The sequence below is a fragment of the Mauremys reevesii genome, linkage group 4 (genome assembly GCF_016161935.1).
Source record: "Mauremys reevesii isolate NIE-2019 linkage group 4, ASM1616193v1, whole genome shotgun sequence".
Lineage (NCBI taxonomy): Eukaryota > Metazoa > Chordata > Testudines > Geoemydidae > Mauremys > Mauremys reevesii.
This window is the reverse complement of record NC_052626.1, coordinates 81,607,992-81,629,873: the sequence shown is the minus strand read 5'-3', so window position 1 is coordinate 81,629,873 and position 21,882 is coordinate 81,607,992. Positions and strand designations below refer to the sequence as shown.

Genomic DNA, 21,882 nt, shown 5'->3' with positions numbered 1-21,882 from the left:
GGACTGCCGGGACCTAGGGCAGGGTGGGGATGGTAGAGGGGGCATCGAAGGCCCAGCTGGGACTGTCAGCTCTGGGGCCATTCCCGGCGCCAGCCATGGGAGTCACTGTCTGCCATTCACTGCTCTTGGGGCTGGGCTCCCTGGAGATTTACCCAGGGCCGGCTCTAGGCACCAGCAAACCAAGCAAGTGCTTGGGGCGGCACATTTTCAGGGGCGGCATTCTGGACAGCTTTTTCCTGCTTCAGGCGGCAAAAGCCTAGAGCCGGCCCTGGCAGCAGCAGCGCATCGTGCAGGGGGTGCCCTGGGGCCGCTGCGGTTCGCGCCTTGGGGGAGCAGCACCCGCACCTTGTGGCTGGGCCGGGTGGGCTCCAAGCAGGGGACACTCAGGCTGGGGGCTGCCCTGCGGGGCGCACGGAGCCGCCTGCAGGTGCCACAGGGCGGCCACCCCCCAGCGCCGCAGCCGGAGCTGAGTGAAGCGGCCCGAGCCACCCAGGGACTGCGGCAGGGCAGCCAGAAGCAGCAGGGACGAGGGCAGGGCGCTGCCATGCGGGGCCCACATCCCGCTCTCTGGGGCTCTGCTCTCTGGGGCTACCCTGCCCTGGTTCCTCAGCCCCCTGCCGGGGCGGTCCCCACGCTCTGCCCTCCTGGGTCCCGGCCGGTCCTGGAGGCGGGAGCCCTGGCTGGAGGGACCCTGGGCTGAGGCACAGCCCGGGAGCCCCACTGCATCCCTCGACCCTGCCAGCGCCAGGCCGGCTGGAGCCGAGGGAGGAGAGAGTGGAGTCAGCACTGGTGGTGGAGAGCCCAGGGCTGGGGTGGCAGGGAGTGCGGGTGGGGTGGGGTAGGGGGGATGGGGAGACCCCAGGGCTGGGGCAGCAAGAGGTGCGGGGAGAGCCCAGCGCTGGTGCAGAAGGGGTGTGGATGGGGTGGGGTAGGGGACAGGGAGCCCACCGCTGGGGCAGATGGGGGGGCATTCAGGTGGGGGAGAGCCCAGGGCTGGGACGGGGGCAGCCAAATTCTTTTTTCCTTGAGGCAGCAAAAAACCTAGAGCCGGCCCTGGATTCACCTTCCCACCCGCTCCTTCCCCCGTGAGGCTCTTACTTGTCCAGCGCGGAGCCCTGGCTCTGGTTGCTGGTGAGGCGAGAGAAGACGTCGTGGTTGTTGCACGGCCTGGTGGGAGGGGATGAGGGAGATGTGAAGCCAACGTCCGAAGTCCTGAACCGGGGTGTTCAGAAAGAGACCCAGGATTACAAGCCTGGTCCAGGGATCTACTACCTGCCCCGCACCTCCACTCAGCACAGGGAAGCCTGCAGTGCTAGCCCATGGCACAGCTGGATCCAGCCCCGAGCACTATACCTGGGCACCGCTGATTGCACAGGCTGATCCCCCCATGGGGCTAGGCCCATGTGCTCTCCAGCTTCTCCCCAGCTCACCTGCATTAGGGGGTGCTGTGCCCTGTGTGTCGAACTGGGAATGTTCTTAATGTGTTCTTTGAATGCTGAGTGGGAGTGTTGGCCTGGGAAGGTTGCAGGGAGTTTTGCTGGGTCTGTCTGCATTTGGGGATGGGAGACTTTCCTTGAGGGAGGATACCTGAGCAGGTAACATGAGAACCCTGGAAGGGGGTTGGAGGCCAGGTGACACCTCTGCCCGGGAACTGGACAAAGGGTGGGAGAGGAGCTGGGGGGGAGGCTAAGTGAGAGGCTGGAGGGAGTTTCAGTTTGGAGCTGGCTGGGAAAATGGAGAGGAGTCCAGATGGGGCTCTGATCTCCCAACGGGGCTCTGGCCTCCTGCCCCCACCCCGCAAGAGGACCTAACTGAGGGGGTCCTGTTGTCTGAACCTGCAAGACCTGTCTTGGACTGTGTTCCTGTCGTCTAAATAAACCTTCTGTTTTACTGGCTGGCTGAGAGTCATGGTGAATCACAGGAAGCCTGAGGTGCAGGGCCGTGTCTCCCCACTCCGTGGCACTCGGTACCCTACCCATCCTCAGCCTGAGCCCCCGCCCAGCGTTAGCGGGCACTGTGCTCTGTACCCTACACCCCGTCTCCCAGCCCTGCTGCCCAGCATTAGAGGCGCTGTGCTCTGTACCCTACCCCGCATCTCCCAACCCTGCTGCCCAGCATTAGAGGCGCTGTGCTCTGTACCCTACACCCCGCATCTCCCAGCCCTGCTGCCCAGCATTAGAGGCGCTGTGCTCTGTACCCTACACCCCGCATCTCCCAGCCCTGCTGCCCAGCATTAGAGGCGCTGTGCTCTGTACCCTACACCCCGCATCTCCCAGCCCTGCTGCCCAGCATTAGAGGCGCTGTGCTCTGTACCCTACACCCCGCATCTCCCAGCCCTGCTGCCCAGCATTAGAGGCGCTGTGCTCTGTACCCTACACCCCGCATCTCCCAGCCCTGCTGCCCAGTATTAGGGGGTGCTGCACTCCATACCTGACACATCACCAGCCCCAACCCCCCTGCCCGGCATTAGGGGTGCTGTGCTCTGTACCCTACACATCTCCCAGCCCCAGACCCCTGCCCGGTGTTAGGCAGTTTCTAGTGTCTGCTCGGAGACCCAATTCTGCCATTCTGTCCAGCCACATCTCCTCTCATGAGGCTGAATCCTCCCATCTCCCCAGACTCACCATAGCCCAGGACTTGGGGGGCACCTGCTGGCAAAGTGGCCTCGATCCCCACCACGCAGGCAGGGGTCATTCAGCCGGCGATAGCCCTTCTCTCGAGCCCTGAGTGCCTGTGTGTCATGGCTGCCTGCAGGGGTTCAGGGCCAGCAACTGCTTCGGGGGAGAGAACAGGGCCTGGCTAGGTAGGGGCTCAAACCGATGAGTGTCAGTTTGGATCCTCAGCGAGCCGTAAGGGTGCAACGCGGGACGGGGGGGCAGGGTGGTCAACCCCAGCCAGTTCATCATAGACCTTGTCCCTGAGGCCTCAGTAGAAATGGGGATGTTCACCTGGCTGCACGCAGATGCGAAGGACTGGAGAGGGAGGTGGCGGACGTGCCCTTTGTTGCCCGTGCCTGAGCACATGGGGAGAGCGGGGGCGCAGGCATCGCTCCATGGTACTGCTGGCAAATGTCTGTGACTCAAGTGCCCTGGGTGCACATGCCCCTACGGTGGAAGATCTACAGGCACGGGATGGTGCCTAAGGGGGAGCTACAGAGCCAGTGGTGAGAGGGGTTTGGCCTTTGACAGTCTGCTCTGGGTGCCTGGGCTGTCAGATCCCAGCCAGCCACTGGCATTGCCAGACCTCCTGATCTATGGTGCTGCTGCTCTCCCTGCTTCTAGGAGTCACTGCCTCCCCCTGGGCCAAGATGTGACAGTGCTGCCCGTGGGAGACAGCTGAGGTCACTCAATTAGGGTGAACTGCAAACAGAACGGGGCAGACAAACCCCAGAAGCTGGTGGTTATTCCAATACTTAGATTTACCAAGCCAGCACAGAACAGCTTCTACCATACCCCACTGGTTACTCAGAAGTTCAAACACTGCAGTTCCCTTAAAGTGACCAACCTCAAGCCTCCATCCAGACACACACGTCAGATATGATGATGATTACTGAAAATCTTATCTCATCATACAAAAGAAAAGGTTCTTCCAATCTCAAAGGATCAGCCACATACCCAGGTCCAATTATAACTAGATCTTACCTAAAATACACGCTATAGCCAATTCTTATTAACTAAGCTAAAGTTTATTACAAAAGAAAAGCGAGAGAGTGTTGGTTAAAAGACCAATATACATACAGACTTGAATTCAGTTCTTGAGGTTCAGATACATAGTAGAGGTGAGCTTGTAGTTGCCAAAAGTCCTTTTAGAAATAGTCCATAGGTTATGGTCCAATGTCCATATTCAGGGTGACTCCAGTCAGTGACTGGGGATCTCAATCCTTATGGCTTAAGGTTCCCCCCTCTTGAAACCCAAAGCAGATCTGAGATGAAGTAGGATCATGTCCTAGGGTTCTTATACATTTCCAGCAGCCTTTTGGCTTGAGAAAACAATAGGCCTAATGCTCCTTCTCCCAAACATCCTGGCAATTAACACAGGGTAATTTAGCCATTAAATAGTTCAGATACGGGTTACCACAACCTTCAAAGAGACACATAGAAAATAATACTATTTCACTCAAGCATCTTCCTAAATGTTAATATTCCTTTTTTGATCTTTAAATTAAAGCCATAGCAATAAACAAGTCTTGTTTGCTTACATCACAAGACCTGAGCAAACACCTACCCTTCTACCTCTAACAATGCAGACCTGCATTTCAAAGCTCTATTCATTTACACATCTTCCTAACCAGTTTCTAAAGTTCAGCCCTGGGTCAGGTTAGTCTGGGAGTTAATTAACTCTTTCTGGCCCTGTTTTTCTTCAGTGAGATATTAGATCAGACTCATAATGTCACACAAGACCCCCGCAGCAATCATCTCCTGGGGCTGCCGAGGCACTGAGCAGCTAGCAAGGCCTGAGACTCAGCTGGTGGGGTAGGAGGCTGCTCTTAAAGCAGCTTGTGCGTTGTTGCCGTGGTGGAAGGGGAAGCAGAGATGGGGCCGTTTTACATCCCATGGCCAAGGCACCCAGCAGCTTGGGCAGGTGCAAAGAGCCGCCCGCGTGAGCTGGGAATGGGAGCTGGGGGTAAGGAGAGTTCAAGAACCCCCATTCTGCGCTGTCACAAGGAGGAGGAGCCAGGATGGAACTGATGCTCCCACTCGGGGATCTGGGGAACCCCCTGGCTCCAGCTGCATAGATACAAGGAGGGGCTCTGGCCTGGGGTCTGCACGAGCTGGGACTAGATGAGCCCAGTGGTCCCTTCTGGCCTAACGTCTGTGACTGTGGGGAGCGGAAGGTCCTGTGACGGTACCTCCTATAAGTCTTTATGAAAATAGGACATAGCTGGAATATGTTTTGTGCTGCCTGTGCCATGTAACATATCTCTGTAAAGGTTATGGTCTACTATATCTAGTCATCCTATTTGTACACATCTATCATTTTCTACTTGAGGTTAAGAATATTGGCTGTATACTTGCTTGATTTCTAAGTAAGCTTTGTGAGGCATTTGGTCAGCTTCTTTAGGAAGGAATTCGCAAGGCTAAGTACCCGATCAGGAAGCACTTGGGGAACAATGCCTCTTGGATTGCTCCAGTCCACATAAGAAGTCTTCCTGGAGACATACACGATATCACGTGGACAATGGCTTCTACCTGTAAAGACTGTGAGTCATGCATGGACATGTGACTTGCCCAGGTGACTCCAGGACTCCATCTTGGAGCTGGACTTTCCATAGGAGTGAGGGGGGGGATCTCCACCCACAAGAGAAAGTCTATTTAAACCCCTGGGAGACCCCTCCATTTTGTTTTCAGCTGGCTAAAGAGAGAGCCTCCCCACCCCCAGGATATTTGGATGAAACTGCAACAAAGGGGTGTGAGTGATTGCTGGACCCAGGCTAAAAGGAGATTAGTCTGTAAAAGGGTGCCTTCCGGAACTGGTGAGGATCTTATCAGTATTCAGTGTTTGATTAGACATAGATTTGCGATTTTATTTTATTTTGCTTGGTGACTTACTTTGTTCTGTCTGTTACTACTTGGAACCACTTAAACCTACTTTCTGTGTTTAATAAAATCACTTTTTACTTATTAATTAACTCAGAGTATGTATTAATACCTGGGGGAGCAAAGAACTGCGCATCTCTCTCTATCAGTGTTATAGAGGGTGAACAATTTATGAGTTTACCCTGCATAAGCTTTATACAAGGTAAAACGGATTTATTTGGGTTTAGACGCCATTGGGAGTTGGGCATCTGAGTGCTAAAGACAAACACACTTCTGTGAGCTGTTTTCAGGTAAACCTGCAGCTTTGGGGCAAGTAATTCAGACCCTGGGTCTTTGTTGGAGCAGACGGGAGTGTCTGGCTTAGCAAGACAGGGTGCTGGAGTCCTGAGCTGGCAGGGAAAACAGGAGCAGAGGTAGTCTTGGCACATCAGGTGGCAGCTCCCGGGGGGGTTTCTGTGATCCAACCCGTCACAGGTCCCTCCCATGACCCCGGTGGGGAAGGACAGGCTCTTAAACCCTGCGAGGCCAGAACCAGTCTGGGCTGGGGCATCCCATGGCTGGGGAGTCACACACTGGCTGGCTTGTGACTCGCCTACCCATTGTGACATGCCCCCTGCTGGCTGGCACAGCCTCATCCCCTCACTGTCAGGCTTGGCTCTGGCAGAGCGAGTGCTTTCACGTGCTGCTGAGAAACGCTGAGCCAGCCGTTTCAGCTCTGCCACCGGCAGCAGAAAGTGGGTGGACCATATACACACCGGCTTTTGCCCACTCCTGACTCCAGGTAGGAGAATCTTCTATTGCCCACCTCTGCTTTTCCATTGCATCGCCAGCCACACCGAGCCTTCTGCGAGCTCCTGGCTGCCAAGTGCCCTGGTGCTGGCTGTCTAGCCCGGTGCCAGTGAGGAAGTGGGCAGCGGCATGTGCACAGGAGGGAGTCTGGGGCGGCTAAACAGAAGGGGTCGCACCAGTCAAGCCCAGAGGGGATGGAGACAAGGAGGAGGGTTTAGCGGGGCTGGTGGCAAGGCACGGGAAGGCGGCACAGGCTGGTAGATGAGGCATTGGGCTGGGACTCTGCTGTAAGTCTTCTGAGTGAGATCAGGTGAGTCCCTGACACTCTGGGCCTGAGCAAAGTAGGGAGAGCAAGTCCCTGCTCCATGGGGGGGGGGGGGTTGAGATGCTAAATACAACAACACCCGCATGCTCAGCTGCTGCTGTGATGGGGCCAGGTAAGTGTCCAGATAGGGAGGTAGCTGGTGGCCAACATGGGCCATGGGGGTGATGAAAGGCAAATGGGAAGAAGCATAAGAGGTGTGTGTCATGGAGTCCCTGGGCAATACTCTGGAGCTGCTCCCTATGAAGCCAGTCAGGACTCTGGTGAAGTCTCCTCTCTGTGAGCAGGCTCTTCTGGGCCAGAAGCTCACAGGGCTTCCAGCTTCCTGGGTCTGACCTTGGAGCATTCAGCATCCTCTGCCCCTCCTTGCGCTTCCCACAGTGAGTCTGCCCAGGCAGGGTCCTAGAGAAGCCAGAGGGTCCTGCACCCCCACTTCGCAGTCAGACGTGACTCTTAGCCAGCCAGGAAAATAGAGGTTTATTAGATGACAGGAACACGGTCTAAAACAGAGCTTGTAGGTCCAGAGAACAGGACCCCTCAGCCGGGTCCATTTTGGGGGGCAGTGAGCCAGACACCCACGTCTGCACTTCACTCCTCATCCCCAGCCAGCTCCAAAGTGAAACTCTCCAGCCCCTGCTCTCTGGCCTTTGTCTCTTTCCCGAGCCAGGAAGTCACCTGATGCCTTTGTTCTCCAACACCTTTAGCTATCCTCTTGCAGGAGGGAAGGGCCCCGGCCATTAGCTGCCCGGAAACAGTGTCAGCCATTTATGCACACTGGCCTTTATCCCACCACCTAGAGACTTAAGAAATGCATAGGGGAAACTGAGGCACCCCTACAGTATTCAGAGGCAACATTAAGAACAGTCCCACTTTGTCACAGTGAGGGAGTTGGAGAGTCTGTGGGAAGCCCACTCTCTTGTGAAATCAACCACCCCCAGACAGTGTGGGTCCTTCGCAGGCCTGAGGGTGCTGATCTGGGCTTTGCGCGCTACCCAGGGCTCTAATCCTGGCTCATTCCCAGGAAGCTGGGAATGTGAGTGCTGGAGCTGCCAGCTCTGGGCATCTCCCTTCCCAGCACGAGATTGCCTTGTGGCGGGGGGTAAGCCCACCCCAGGAGCTGGCATTTGTTGGCCTCTTCCACAGAGCACTGGAGTCTCAGCCGCTCCAGATCGGGGGGAGGGGCCAGCTGTGAATTTGGAGCCAGATCCGGGTTTGGATCTGAATCCGCCGGTGCTGCGGAGCGTTCAGATGTGGGGAGCTAGCTCCTGCCCACGCCATAGCACAACGTGCCACTTCAGCCAGCCACCTGCCAGGCTCTGGCAGCGCCCAGTGTGGAACTGCAGCTGGGCCCTCCAGAGCCGAGCTGCTGCTCCTCCTCTCTGCTGGCCAGCCAGCCGCAGCTCCTCAGCACCTGCCCGCTCAGCCCCACCTCAGTGTGCCTGCCTCCCCAATCTCCTCCCTGGCGCTGAACCTCGCCCCCGGCACCTGGCATGTCAGTACCCAGCGGGGCCGGGAGCCAAGCGCCCTGGGAGCCATCTGTAAGGGGCTGAGTCCCTCCTGTGCTGGGCTCCAGCCAATTCACAAGCCAGGAACTGGCCTTGTGACTCCCAGAGCAGCTATATCAGTCTCACAGCAGCAGCTCAGTCTGCTCAACATCACTCCAGGGCCAGGAACTTGCTCCTGCCTGACAAAGGCAAGAGTCTGAGCCTGCTCCAGCCTTGTTCCTAGTCCTACTCCAGTCCTGGTCTCCCTCCAGTCCCCATTCAGGAGACGCAGCGTGGGGGGAATCGGGCTGTGTCTGTACAATGTCTAGCACCGCGGGGCCCTGATCCCGGACTGAGCCCTCTGGGCACTACAGAAATACAAAGGAGAACAGCAGGGCTGGAGGATTTACAGGCTCCTTGTGAGGAGGGCTGGTTGGGTTGAGCCCGCAGTGAGTCCACAGTAACACAGAGCTGTGCTAGTGATGGAAGATCTATTTCATCTTCCCTACCTAGCACAGTTCATAACTTAGCACTGACCAGCTGCAAGGATCATGGTGGGCCCTGGTATGGCTGTAGCAGCAGATTCAATGTTCGGGAAAAGCAAGATCTGTGCAATAAGCAACGTTGTTCCATCTGGGCACCAGCCAGCTCCTGTGCCCCAGAGAGCTCCCACAGCTCACACTGAACCAGGGACAAAGCGGGCAGGAGGTTGGAAGAGACCCAGGAGACCCATGGTCATTTCCCAGCTCTGACACAGATATTCTGCGTGGCCTCGGGCAAGTCCCTTATTCCTCTGTGCCACAGTTCCCTGTCTGTTCAGTGGGGGGTAGCAGCCAGGCCCTGCCCTGCAGGGGGTGGTTAGATTAAATGCAATCGAGGTTGGGCAGTGCTCTGATGCCATGGGGATGAGGGCCAGGATGGTGCCTAAGACAGACCAAAAGCAAGGGGGAGCTACAGAGCCGGTGGTGAGAGGGTTTTGGCCTTTGACAATCTGCTCTGGGTGCCTGGGCTGTCAGACCCCAGCCAGCCACTGGCATTGCCAGACTTCCCTGAGCTATGGTGCTGCTGCTTTCCCTGCTTCTAGGAGTCACTGCCTTCCCTGGGCTGAGACCCCCGCAACAATCATCTCCTGGGGCTGCTGTGGCACTGAGTGGCTAGCAAGGCCTGAGACTCAGTTGGGCGGGGGGGGGCTGCTCTTAAAGCATGGGCTGGGAGCTGGAGGAGGAGAGAGTTCGGGAACCCCCGTTCTGTACTGTCACGAGGAGGAGGAGCCGGGATGGAAGTGATTCTCCCACTCAGGGATCCATCCGGCAACCTCCTGGCTTCAGCTGCATGGACGCAGGGAGGGGCTCTGGCTTGGGGTCTGCAGGAGCTGGGACTAGACAAGTCCAGCAGTCCCTTCCAGCCGAACGTCTGTGACTGTGGGGAGTGGAAGGTCCCTCCCATGACCCTGGTGGGGAAGGACAGGCTCTTAAACCCTGCGAGGCCAGAACTAGTCTGGGCTGGGGCATCCCATGGCTGGGGAGTCACACACTGGCTGGCTTGTGACTCACCTGCCCATTGTGACATGTCCCCTGCTGGCTGGCACAGCCTCATCCCCTCACTGCCAGGCTTGGCTCTGGCAGAGCGAGTGCTTTCACGTGCTGCTGAGGAACGCTGAGCCAGCCGTTTCAGCTCTGCCACCGGCAGCAGAAAGTGGGTGGACCATATACACACCGGCTTTTGCCCACTCCTGACTCCAGGTAGGAGAATCTTCTATTGGCCACCTCTGCTCAGCCACTGCCATGATGGGGCCAGGTAAGTGTCCAGACAGGGAGGCAGCTGGTGGCCAACTTGGTCCATGTGGCAGTGATGAAAGGCAAATGGGAAGAAGCATGAGAGGTGAGGGAGCTGGAGAGTCTGTGGGAAGCTCCCTTTCTGGTGAAATCAACCACCCCCAGACGGTGCAGGTCCCTTGCAGGCCTGGGGGTGCTGATCCGGGCTTTGCGTGCTATCCGATGCTCTGATCCTGGCTCATTCCCAGGCAGCTGGGAGCGTGAGTGGTGGAGCTGCCGGCTCTAGGCATCTCCCTTCCCAGCACGAGATTGTCTCTGGGGGAAGCCCACCCCAGGATTTGGCGTTTGTTGGTCTCTTCCACAGAGCGCTGGAGTCTCAGCCACTCCAGATCAGGGGGAGGGGCCCTCTGTGAATTTGGAGCCTGATCTAGGTTTGGATCTGAATCCGCCAGTGTTGCGGAGCGTTCAGATGTGGGGAGCTAGTTCCCGCCCGCGCCACATCACAATGTGCCACTCCTGCCTCCCCAATCTCCTCCCTGGCTCTGCACCTCACCCCCTGCACCTGGAATGTCATTAGCGAGCTAGGCCTGACCACCTCCATCACCTTTGCTGACCCCATCACTTCCATAGGGAATGGCACTGAGGATGCCAGGGGAACTGGCATTCTCAGGTTGCCAGGAGCCATTGTTCTATTTACCAAGACAGTCCGATGCCAGGACAGTGCCCCTGAGCTCTGGACAGGGCTAGGGCTGCATTAGGACACCTGCCGTGCAGCTGCTGTAGAGTCAGCAGGAGACATTGAGTGAGGAATGGAGCCCCCCAGAGCAGGGGCCATTCAGGACACCCATCATGGGGGGAATCAGGCCTGGGATGCTCTCCAGCGGCTGCTGCCACACAGGCCTTGGAGAGATGATCCGTGAAACCCCAGAAAGCGCGCCCTGGCACACAGCTTTGTAGCACTGGGACCCCATACACATAAGCCGCCATCCAGCAGGGCCTTGGGCCAGCCCCACCCTCTCCCACTGCCCCACTCTGGGAGGCCAGGGAACAGTTCACAACTTTGCAATGACCAGCTGCAGGGATCCTGGCGGGCCCTGGTATGGTTTTAGCAGCATTTTCAATGTTCGGGAAAAGTGAGATCTGTGCAATAGGCAATGTTGTTCCATCTGGGCACAAGCCAGCTCCTGTGCCCCAGAGAGCTCTCACAGCTCACACTGAACCAGGGACAAAGGGGGCAGGAGGTTGGAAGAGAAGGTGCCAGCCTGGGACCCAGGAGACCCATGGCCATTTCCCAGCTCTGCCAGAGATAGTCTGCGTAGCCTTGGGCAAGTCCCTTATTCCCTCTGTGCCACAGTTCCCTGTCTGTTCAGTGGGGTAGCACCCAGGCCCTGCCCTGCAGGGGGTGGTCAGGATAAAAGCAATTGAGGTTGGGCACGTTGGAAGAGAAGGTACCAGCCTCTCTGCTGCTCTCCCACCTTCTGCTCCTGCCCTTTCACGGGGGGGGGGGGTGAGCAACTCCTGCTGCTCACTAGCCCGCCCCAGCTGCCCCACCCCCCTGGCCTCGCCCCCCAGGGAACGGCCATGGCCCCCATAATCCTGGGGAAGGGATTAGGTAATTTCCTGGGCAGGAAGAATCCTGAGTGGCTGGATCCAGCCTGTCTGCTGTGCAGCTTGTGAACCAGCAGAAGGAGAGGTGGGAGTGACCCAGGGAGGCCGTTTGGCCTGCGGGATGGGGTGCTGGCTGGGCATAAGGAGACCTGGGTTCTAATCCTGCCTGTCCTGCTGACTGGCTGGGTGACTTTGAGCACATCCCTTCACTTGTTTCTCTGCTGGCTGCCTTGGCTAGTTAGAGTCTGAGCCCTACAGCCCAGCGATTGTCTGCAGCACCTGGTGCAACAGGGCCCTGATCTCAGCTGGCATCTGTAGGCGCTGGTGGAACAGAAATAATTGGGCTGGCCCTGATGCTGAACGGGGCAGTCACCTCTCGTCACTCACAAGCAATGCCTTGTCCTGGCTTCTTGCAGGATGGCTGAAGAAGCCCCCAAGGACCCCTCAAAGCCCATCGGTGCCTGGGAGGAGACGAAACCTCCCCAATGGAAGAGTTGGCAAAAGAGCCCACAGCAGAAGCAGGAGCTGTGTGTGCCTCAGCCCTTCCATGCCGGTGAGTGGGTACCTCTTGCGTGGGCGGAGGGGGCTGCAGAAATGGCCGGGGCCATGGCCCTGCATTGCGGTGGGGCTTGGCCCCTCTGGGGGTTGGGTGGCAGGACTAGGGTGTCACTGGGGGGAGAAGACTCCATAGACCTTGTATTGCTCTGAGCTGCCATGAGATGGAGAGACAGGAAAACCCTGGCAGGGGGGAATGGCCCCTCCTGCTGGCAGCAGCTGCAGCCTCTAGAGCTGATTGGGGCATTAGAAACGGCAGCCGAAGCATGGGGTGGAGACTGACTGAATCGCCCACCCTTATCTGTCACGCTGCAGGGTTGGAAGATATTTTCCACCCGTCGAAGGGGCTGCTTGGTGCAGGGTGGGTTGTTAAAGCCTAGGATTGCAGGGCACCGGCCAGAGCATAAGATGCCCCCTGGTGTTGCAGCCCCATCTGCTGGCTCCTTTGTTGCATGTCCCAGCACAGGGCATTTGGGGGGGAGTGTTGACGATGGGAGCCCAGTGCCTGCCCAGGTTACACCCGATGGCTCTGGCTGGCTGTTGGTGGCAGGAGAGGCAGTCAGAACAAGCAGAACGGGCAGGCTCTGGGTCCCCATCTCTCACACAGACTGGGCAACTGTTCCTCTCCTACACGAGGACCAGACCAATTCACTGCCAGTCCCTCTGCCCTCCAGCAATGGCCTGGAGAGTTGGGACACCACTCATGGCCTGACATCATCCCTCCTTCCAGATGTGACGCTCTCCAAATCCCCAGACTGAGCCTGCATGCTGGGCGGGGAAGTGGGGTGGCTGTTGGGAACCAGGGCTCTGACTGGATCTTTGCTGGGCTGGGCAGCAAAGAGGTGGGGAATCCAGGAATCGCTGTGCCAGACCCTGCTGTGCATCGGGGCTGCTCCCCTGCTGGGGCGGAAGTGAGGGGTAAGGGTTTTCTCTAAGATCTCTGTCACCCAGCCTGCAGCTTGGTAGACCCAGGTATTACCACCGCTCTGTCTTTGATCAGATTCACCAGCCTACTGTAACGCCTGCTTGATGAGGCTAGACTCGGAGGAGAAAGAGGCTCTGGATTACATCGAAGCCTTTCTCACGAGCAATGAACAGGTACTAAGAGCCCTCCTCTGACCTGTCAGCTAGTGCCCTGTCCACATGCACCATCCGCCCTTCTCCGGGAGACGCATGGATTCTAAGGCCAGATGGGACCACTGTGACCTCCTGTATAACACAGGCCAGAGACCAGCCCCCGAATAATTCCTGTTTAAACTAAAGCATCTTAAAAATCTCCTGTCTTGAGTTACAAAAGGTCACCCACCATGCCACTTGCTCAGTTGTTCCAATGGTCTATTACTTTCTCAGTTTGAATTTGTCTACTTTCAATTTCCAGCCCCTTTGAGGTGCCACCTGATGTATCGGGATACCACTGAGCCCGCCTGTTCTGCCAGCCTGGGCCCCCTTTACCTTGTCTTGCTGGGCTTGGGCAGGGCCACCCAGAGGGGGGGAAAAGTGGGGCAATTTGCACCAGGCCCCGGGCCACGCAGAGGCCCCCACGAGAATGCCGGAGGCTCCCTCTGCCTGCCCCCATCCCCCGGCGCCTCAGCGCACCGCCTCCAGGAGTGGCCCTGGACAGAGCTAAAGCAGCGTGGCTTGGGCGGGGCCTGAGCTCCTCCCACTTGGAGCCACGTGGTAAGGGGATGGGGCCAGAGCGCCTCCCGCTTGAGCTGCATGGTAAGGAGGCATGGCCTGAGCACCTCCTGCTTGAGCTGCATGGTAAGGGGGCGGCCTGAGCACCTCCTGCTCAGAGCCGCATGGTAAGGGGCAGGGCCTGAGCACCTCCTGCTTGAGCTGCATGGTAAGGGCATGGCCTGAGCACCTCCTGCTTGAGCTGCCTGGTAAGGGGCGGGGATGAGCTCCTCCCACTCAGAGCTGCGTGGTAAGGAGGCATGGCCTGAGCACCTCCTGCTCAGAACCACATGGTAAGGGGGCGGGGCTGTGAGCTCAGGTCCCGATGGAGCCAGGCTGCTGCAGTGCTGTCCAGGGGCCAGGAAAGCTCCTGCACGCGGCGCTCTGAGGCTCTGGGAGAGTGGGGAGGTGGGAGTAAGCAGCATGGTAAGCCCTCTGAGCTGGACACCTCCTGACAGGCCCCCAGCCCTGAGCCCAGCTCCCCACCCAGCCCTGGGCAACAGCAGCGCCACCCCAGGCAGCGCCGGCCCATTGGCACCAACCATCACCATCACCCAGCGACAGCCCATTATGTAATTGCAAATGTATACATACTGTCAAGGTTCCTTCCCACTCTGAACTTTAGGGTACGGATGTGGGGACCTGCATGAACACCTCTAAGCTTAACTACCAGCTTAGATCTGGTTTTGCTGCCACCACTCCTAAATACTAACTCCCTTCCCTAGATGGTCTTGAGAGACTTCTTCACCAAGTCCCTGGTGAACACCGATCCAACCCCTTGGATCTTAACACAAGGAGAATTTAACCATCCCCCCTCCTTTCCCCCACCAATTCCTGGTGAGTCCAGATCCACACCCCGTGGATCTGAATACAAGGACAAAACAATCAGGTTCTTAAAAGAAGGCTTTTAATTAAAGAAAGAAAGGTAAAACTCATCTCTGTAAAATCAGGATGGAAAATAACTTTACAGGGTAATCAGATTCATAGAGCCCAGAGGAACCCCCTCTAGCCTTAGGTTCAAAGTTACAGCAAACAGAGGTAAATCCTCTTCGCAAAAAGGAACATTTACAAGTTGAGAAAACAAAGTTAAACCTAACACGCCTTGCCTGGCTGTTACTTACAAGTTTGAAATATGAGAGACTTGTTCAGAAAGATTTGGAGAACATGGATTGATGTCCGGTCCTCTTAGTCCAAAGAGCGAACACCACCAAAACAAAGGGCACAAACAAAAGCCTCCCCGCCGCCAAGATTTGAAAGTATCTTGTCTCCTTATTGGTCCTTTGGGTCAGGTGTCAGCCAGGTTACCTGAGCTTCTTAACCCTTTACAGGTAAAAGGATTTTAGTGTCTCTGCCGAGGAGGGATTTTATAGTATTGTACACAGGAGGGCAGTTCCCTTCCCTTTATAGTTATGACACACACATTAAAGCATTGAATGTTTTAAAATCATGTATTTCGTGTATACCTCTACCCCGATATAACACTACCCAATATAACACGAATTCGGATGTAACGCGGTAAAGCAGTGCTCTGCGGGGGGTGGGGCTGCGCACTCCAGTGGATCAAAGCAAGTTCGATATAATACGGTTTCACCTATAATGCGGTAAGACTTTTTGGCTCCACAGGACAGCGTTATATCGAGGTAGAGGTGTATTTTCAAATTATTAAAAATTATTTTTGAATGTATTTCACTGGTTATTTTTTACATTTCCAAATACATGACACTATAGTATTGCAACTATTTTTTTATGGAAGGGGCTCCTGAAATTGCTTTGCCCCAGCCCCCCGAATCCTCTGGGCGGCCCTGGGCTCGGCTCACAAGCCACTTTCAGCCATACACTCAGGCAGGGCCATGCCCAGCTGCAGAAAGACACAGACCCTGAGATCAGCTCTGGGAAGACTCAGCTGAAGGGGCTTGTCCCAGTACTCTGGTGCCCACCTCCTTTGGAGTACAGACCCAAAGGTTTTATGAAATTTGCCTCCTCCCTTGATGTGGAGAGAGGCATGCCCAACTCTTTGCCCCTCTCCCCAGTTACTAATTGTACAAACTGGGTTATGGTACAAACAAGAAATAAGATTCTTAACTACAAGAGGTAGATTTTAAGTGGTTCTAAGAGATAGCAAACAGAACAAGGCAGATTACCTTAGTAAATAAACACAACATACAAACTAAGCTTTCCACACTAGATAGATAGGATCTACACTAGCAAATTCTCAGGCTGGCAGATTCTTAAGATTCTTTGCTGTGCAGCTTGGATTTCCCAGGTTTTCTTACACAGGTTAGGAATCTCTCTCCAGCCTGAGACCATCACTTCTCATAGTTCAATCTTTGTCCCTCAGGTGTTTCCAGGTGTCTTATTGCAGGGAGCGTGAGGTCCCCCCGATGTCATTGTTCCCTTTATCTCCTCTTCCCACCTGCTGGAAAACTCTTTTGCTGTGACCTGGGTCCAACAGTTCCCACTGTGTAGCGTTATCTCAAGAGGTTTCTATGCTGTTTGTGTGCATTTCCTCAAGAAGCCATTGTTTGGCATTTTTACTGTTGTACCTGAAAGGTTGTTTTGAACCTCACAACGTGTTTCAGAACACATACATAGCTGAACTTCATAACTGCACATACAGCGATAGCACATACAATCCAATGAGACATTAATGTCTAGCAGATAAAGACTTTTACAATACCTTACAATATGTACTTTGTACAAAACATATCCTAATGACATGACAGTGGTGAATATTGGGGTGTCAGGGTATCCCACCCAGATGTTCCTCCCACTCTGTCAAGCCCCTGCTAACACTGTCTGGCTGCTTAGCTGCCATGTTGCAGTTCCTCTCTGGACACCTACCCCGTGAGATCTGCTCCTCTCTGGTCCGGTTTCATACAGAGCTGCCCTGCCCTCCCAGATAGTCACTCCTGTTGCCGGATGAATGGCCTTCTGCCATTTGGCATATCAAAGCCTGAGCAGCACTGGGGGGAAGCTTTCTGACATCTCTCCCACTGGCAGCTCCTTTCCACGCTAACCTTCCTGTTTGTGTCTAATCTCTGCGGGGCATAGGACGAGGCCAAGAAACTCAAGTTCTTGGATTCCATCAGCACCCTCAGAAGCCTGCCTGCTTTTATGAACAAAGCCCTGCTAGTGGAGAAGATAAAGGTGAGTAAAACACACACTGGGGCTGTGTTACTTGGCGGGTTTAGTGATTGTCCTGAGATCTTTGCAGATTTGTCGAACTTCAGCTGCCAATCATTGGATCGAGTCAGACTGAAGAGCCCATTATCCAGTATTTGCTTCCCCTGTAGGTACTTACAGACTGTCATCAAGTCACCCTGTAACTTTCTCTTTGTTAAGCTGAACTGATTGAGCTCCTTGAGTCTCTCACTATCAGGCATGTTTCCCAGTCCTTCAGTCACTCTTGGGGCTGTTCTCTAACCCCCCTCCAATTTATCAACATTCTCCTTGAATTGTGGGCACCGGACCTGGACACAGGATCCCAGCAGCGGTCGCACCAGTGCCAAATACAGAGGGAAAATAACCTCTCTAACAACTGGAGATTGCCCTGTTTGTACATCCTGGGATGGCATTAGCCCTTTTGGCCCCAACTTCGCACGGGGCGCTCATGGGCAGCTGATTACCATGACTGCCAAGACTTTTCCAGAGTCACCGCTTCCCAGGTTAGGACCCCCCATGCTGTGGGTGTGACCTGCCGTCTTTGTTCCTAAACATATAACTGTATTGAAACGTAGATTGTTCCCTTGCACCCAGCTTCCCAAGTCACCGGGTCGCTCTGTCCACGCCAGTCTCCCTGCCCAGAGCCCCAACACTCCGCAGTCAGTGCCCACTAGGGAACTAGCAACAAATCTGCTCCGTAGATTTGGAAAGTCTTTGCTCTCCAGCGCTGCAGAAAGCTTTCCAGAGCTAACCTCCCTTCCCTGAACGTGGGACAGCGTGGGCTGGTGGGTGGTCCAGTGGGCTGGGGCTCAACACACTGGGGTTCTACTCCCAGTTCTGCAGTAAGACCTTGGGCAAGTCACTTCCCCCTCTGTGCCTCAATTTCCCTCCCATGCCTTGTCTCGTCTAGTTAGCTCGTGAGCTCTCTGGGGCAGGGACTGGCTCTCACTGTATGTGTGCAGCACCGGGCACAAGGGGGCCTGATCTCAGGTGGAGTCCTTGGGTGCTAATGCTGATGGAGCCTTTGCAGAGCACTGGCGCGTGACACTGGGACACTGAGCACAGGCCCTGCACTGCGCTCCCCGGCTGGAGCCCTGCACACCATCAAGCCTGCAGTAGGATGACCTGGCTGCCGAGCCCACGTGTTGCAGGCCCTGCGCTTTGATCCCCTGTCGGAGCCTTGCAGGAGCTTGGAGCCCAGCTGGCATTTCCCCACATTGTCTCCTCAGGAGCTGATTGATCACGAGTCCGTCGACTCCCTGACCGGCGTGATGCGTCAGCAAGCTATGCTCGCCATCATGAAGCTGAGGTACCCAGCCTGCCCGGCCCAGCCCCAGCCAGTGCTACGTGCAGCCAGACACGCCAGCCTCTTGGCATGGCCAGTTTTCCAGGGCATTTCCCCCTCTGCTCCTCCCCCATCTTCTGATTCCCCCAGGAAATGTGGCACCAGATGATGGTGCTGGTGCATGTGGACTGGCACCAGTGGGTAGGTGGTGGAGGATCCTTCGGTGCCTGGTGACCTCTCCACGTGGCCTTATGAAGATATGGTGGAGGGGCGTGGAGGCAGGACCAGTCCCCTCTGGGGGGAGAGGGGCAGTTAGGTGCTGCTGGAGCGGAGCGACTGGAGTCGGTGCCAGCTGTGCCAGCTGCGTCACACTGGCAGCTCAGCGACTCCCAGTGGCTGAGAGGCTGGGCAGGCTGAGCCCTGGCACTTGGCACTGCCTGTGCCATGGGGGGCTCTCTCTCAGTGCCACTAGCACCCTGCTCTGAGCTTCCCCTGTCCATCAGGCGTCTGGAAGGTGATGGATGCTGCGGGCTGGAGCTGGGCTCTCGCTGTTGGCTCGATAGGTTCCCAGGAATGGGAAGAGGAGGCGGGGCAGGAGCTGGAGCAGCTCTCCCACTGCACACTGGCTTCCTGACAATGGGGCAGGCGACGGCATTGGCCATGATCGCGTCTCTGCGGGGTGAGAGGGGAGGATTTGCGTCAGCAGTGGGCGTAGCTGTTCCTCACTGGCTGCCGCCTGCCACGAGGGGCGCGGCTGCAGGGGCAGCTCAAGTAGTCACCTGGCACCTCATTGCATGTGCTGGGGCCATGCTCTGGCAGTGGGGGTGAAGAGGTTAATGCTGTCTGGGCTGTCCCCACCTTCCTGCCCCCCTGCACACAGCTGTGTGCCCTGTCCAGCAGGCTGAGAGCAATGGGCAGGGGCAGGCTTAGATCTCTGCTTCGGTTCTGCCCGGCTGCGGGGTGATGCAGCATCTCGGTGCTGGCCTGGACTGTGCAGCCGCAGTGCAGACGGCTGTGGTGGGAGGGTCTCTTGCCCCAGCGGGCAGGACTGGCAGGCTCCTCTGCACTGTGGCCGCTGGGTTCAGAGGCGCTGGTGCCAGCAGGCTCTAGTCTCCGTCCATGCCATTTGCAGGATGTTATTTCTCGGTGAAGCGCAGCGATCTCTGCCCCAGCCGGTGAGTGCTGGTGGGGTCACAGCAGACAGCTGCAGGCTACACTAAGTCCCTGCCTGCTGGTATGGGAGAAGGCAGCACCAACTCCTTCCACCACCCCCTGGCCTGTTCTCATCTGCCACCCGCCAGCTGGAGCCCCCGCAGGTGTTTCCATGTCCTGGGAGCCTGAGGGCAATATTAGCACATCAGTCCCGCCTCAGACCCCAAATCCGCATGTGTCTCTTCTCTTAGCAAAATGAAGCTACCGGTGCGGATCCTGACACAACCCAGCCTGCTCGCCACCTGCTTCTCCAGCATCTTCTCCCTGCCTCCAGCACACACCATGGAGGAGGTGGAGGCTGCTCTCTACACCAAAGTAAGCCCCAAACCGGCCATGTTGAGCTGTCCCAAACTGAGTGGGAATCCTGCCACTCGCTCGTGTACTGTCCCCTGGGTTACCTGGCACTGGCATAAGAGTGTAATGATCACAGCTCCCGACAGGACTTCAGCTCAGGACCTGCAGCACCAAAGCACAGGCCCCAAAGCACAGGCCCAGATAAAGGAGTAACTCCCTCCTAGGGTAGCAGTAGTAGGCATTTATCCTTCACATGCACTGACAATTAGTGGGGAACAGACACTCCCTTCACAAGCACATTCATCCCCCATGCGTGGCTGGGGGCACAGGCCTGAGATCGGCTGCTTCAGGTGCACATAGGCCAGGAGCCAAAACTTGGCTGGAAATCTGCCCTCCAAATGTGGAGTCCTGTCTGACTCTCCCAGTGGGATAGACTGTGTGCAGTGGGCTTTTTGGGGAGAGCAAAGACAGGTGGGGCCCTGTTGCCAAGAGGAGTTTGTAGTAGGTCCCCTGCGGATACAAGTGAGTGGGTGAGCTGTAATACCAGGGGCTGCTATGACCTGGGGGGTGTCACACGCCAGGGCATTGGTTCATCACCTGGCTGGGTAACTCCACTTGCTCTGGTTTCTCCTCTGCTCTGCATGCAGACTTTGAAAACCATGGATGAGATGCTGAAGGCCTTGGTGTGCGAGGATCAGGAGCCCAACCTTCTGGTGCTGCAAATCATCTTGAAGGTCTGGAGGCGTGGGGGCAGGAAGGGGACTAGTCCTGTAGCTGGGGTGGGGCTCAGGGACCAAGGCTCTGTTTAATCCCAAGCATGGGACACCCCCGTGCCTTCGGCTCCTCAGAGTACGTTCTCTACAAAGGTTCTTGGGCTGGAGGGCCAAGTGCCCCCACTATATCTGAAAAAGTCTGTATGGGGTGGGGGTGGAGGAGCGTGGGCAGGATCTGCTGTGTTCTCCACTGAGCCCTCATGTGAACCTGGCATTCCTTTGTGTTCACCATGGGCCCCACCAACCTGGCCAAAGCCCGGAGCTAGATTCCACCAAAATTCTAGTTCTGGGGCCACAGGAAGTAGATTCTGTGGGTGGTTTGTGCTCCCAAAAGAGGGAAATGTCCTTAACAGAGATTCGGTCTCCTCGATCCCAGAACCTGGGAAGAGGGAATCACAGAAGTGCAGGGCTGGAAGGGATCTCAAGAGGTCATCTACTCCACCCCCTGCACTGAGGTAGGGCTACATTCCTAGACTGTCCCTGTTGAGTGTTTGTCCAGCCTGTTTTTAAAACCTCCATGATGGGGAGTCCACCACTTCCTAGGTCACCTGTCCCAGTGCTTAGCCACCCTTAGACTTTTCCTAATATTTAACTTAAATCTCCCTTGCTGCAGATTAAGCTCATTACTTCTTGTCCTACCTCCAGGGGACATGGAGAACAATTTGTCACCATCCTCTGTATAACAGCCCTTAACGTATTTGAAGACTGTTACAGGTGCCCCCTCCGTCTTCTCAAGATGAAACATGCCCAATTCCTTCAACCTTTCTTCACAGGTCAGGTTTTCTAAACTGCTGATCATTTTGTCAGCTGTCCTCTGGACTGGCCCCAGTTTGTTCACATCTTTCTTAAAGCGTGGTGCCTGCAACTGGACACAGAGCTCCAAGCTAACACAATTCAGAATGGCATTTCCTTTTCACAACAGCATCACACTGTTGATTCATATTCAGTGTGAGATCCATGATAAGCCCCAGATCCTTTTCTGCAGTACTGCCACCTAGCCGGTTATCCCCCACTTTGTTTTTATGCATTTTTCCTTCCTAAGTGTGTTACGTCACATTTGTTTTGACTGAATTTTATCTTGTTGACTTCAGACCAACTCTCCAATTTAGCAAGCTGATTTTGAATTCTAATCTGTCCTCCAAAGTGCTTGCAACCGCTCCCAGCTTGGTGTCATCCGCAAACTTTACAAGCATCCTCTCTTTTCCTAACCAAGTTCTTAATGAAAATATTGATTAGTACTGGACCAGGCACACCTGGGAGACCTCACTTGAGACACCCTCCCACTTTGCCAGCGAGTCAGTGATAACTCCTCTTTGAGTACGATCTTTTTCCATCAGTTGGGCGCCCACCTTATAGTAATCTCATCTGGATCAGACTGGCTTAGTTTGCTTAGGAGAATGTCTTGTGGGACT

General features: G+C 55.8%; 1 protein-coding gene across 3 annotated transcripts; it reads left to right on the top strand.

Annotated features, from left to right (window-relative positions):
- Positions 1–6,324: 6,324 nt before the first annotated feature.
- On the top strand, positions 6,325–20,632 carry LOC120404653. Of its 3 annotated transcripts, none has more exons than XM_039537520.1 (7): positions 6,325–6,636; positions 11,932–12,068; positions 13,071–13,168; positions 16,796–16,891; positions 18,136–18,215; positions 19,595–19,718; positions 20,345–20,632. In XM_039537520.1, exons 2-7 carry the CDS (start codon positions 11,933–11,935, stop codon positions 20,504–20,506), a joined length of 696 nt encoding a protein of 231 aa, XP_039393454.1. In that variant the 5' UTR covers positions 6,325–6,636; position 11,932; the 3' UTR covers positions 20,507–20,632. The 3 variants fall into 3 exon arrangements, with proteins under 3 accessions (XP_039393454.1, XP_039393453.1, XP_039393452.1); XM_039537519.1 differs by lacking the exon at positions 6,325–6,636 and adding an exon at positions 9,920–10,709; XM_039537518.1 differs by lacking the exon at positions 6,325–6,636 and adding an exon at positions 10,880–11,004.
- Positions 20,633–21,882: the final 1,250 nt, after the last annotated feature.

Bases quoted from the DNA above. Each gene is read 5' to 3' on its own strand.
- LOC120404653 (XM_039537518.1), top strand. From the start codon at position 10,973: ATGACCAGCTGCAGGGATCCTGGCGGGCCCTG. The intron at 12,069-13,070 runs GTGAGTGGGTAC...GTCTTTGATCAG, and splicing joins GCCTCAGCCCTTCCATGCCG to ATTCACCAGCCTACTGTAAC. The intron at 13,169-16,795 runs GTACTAAGAGCC...TGCGGGGCATAG, and splicing joins TTCTCACGAGCAATGAACAG to GACGAGGCCAAGAAACTCAA.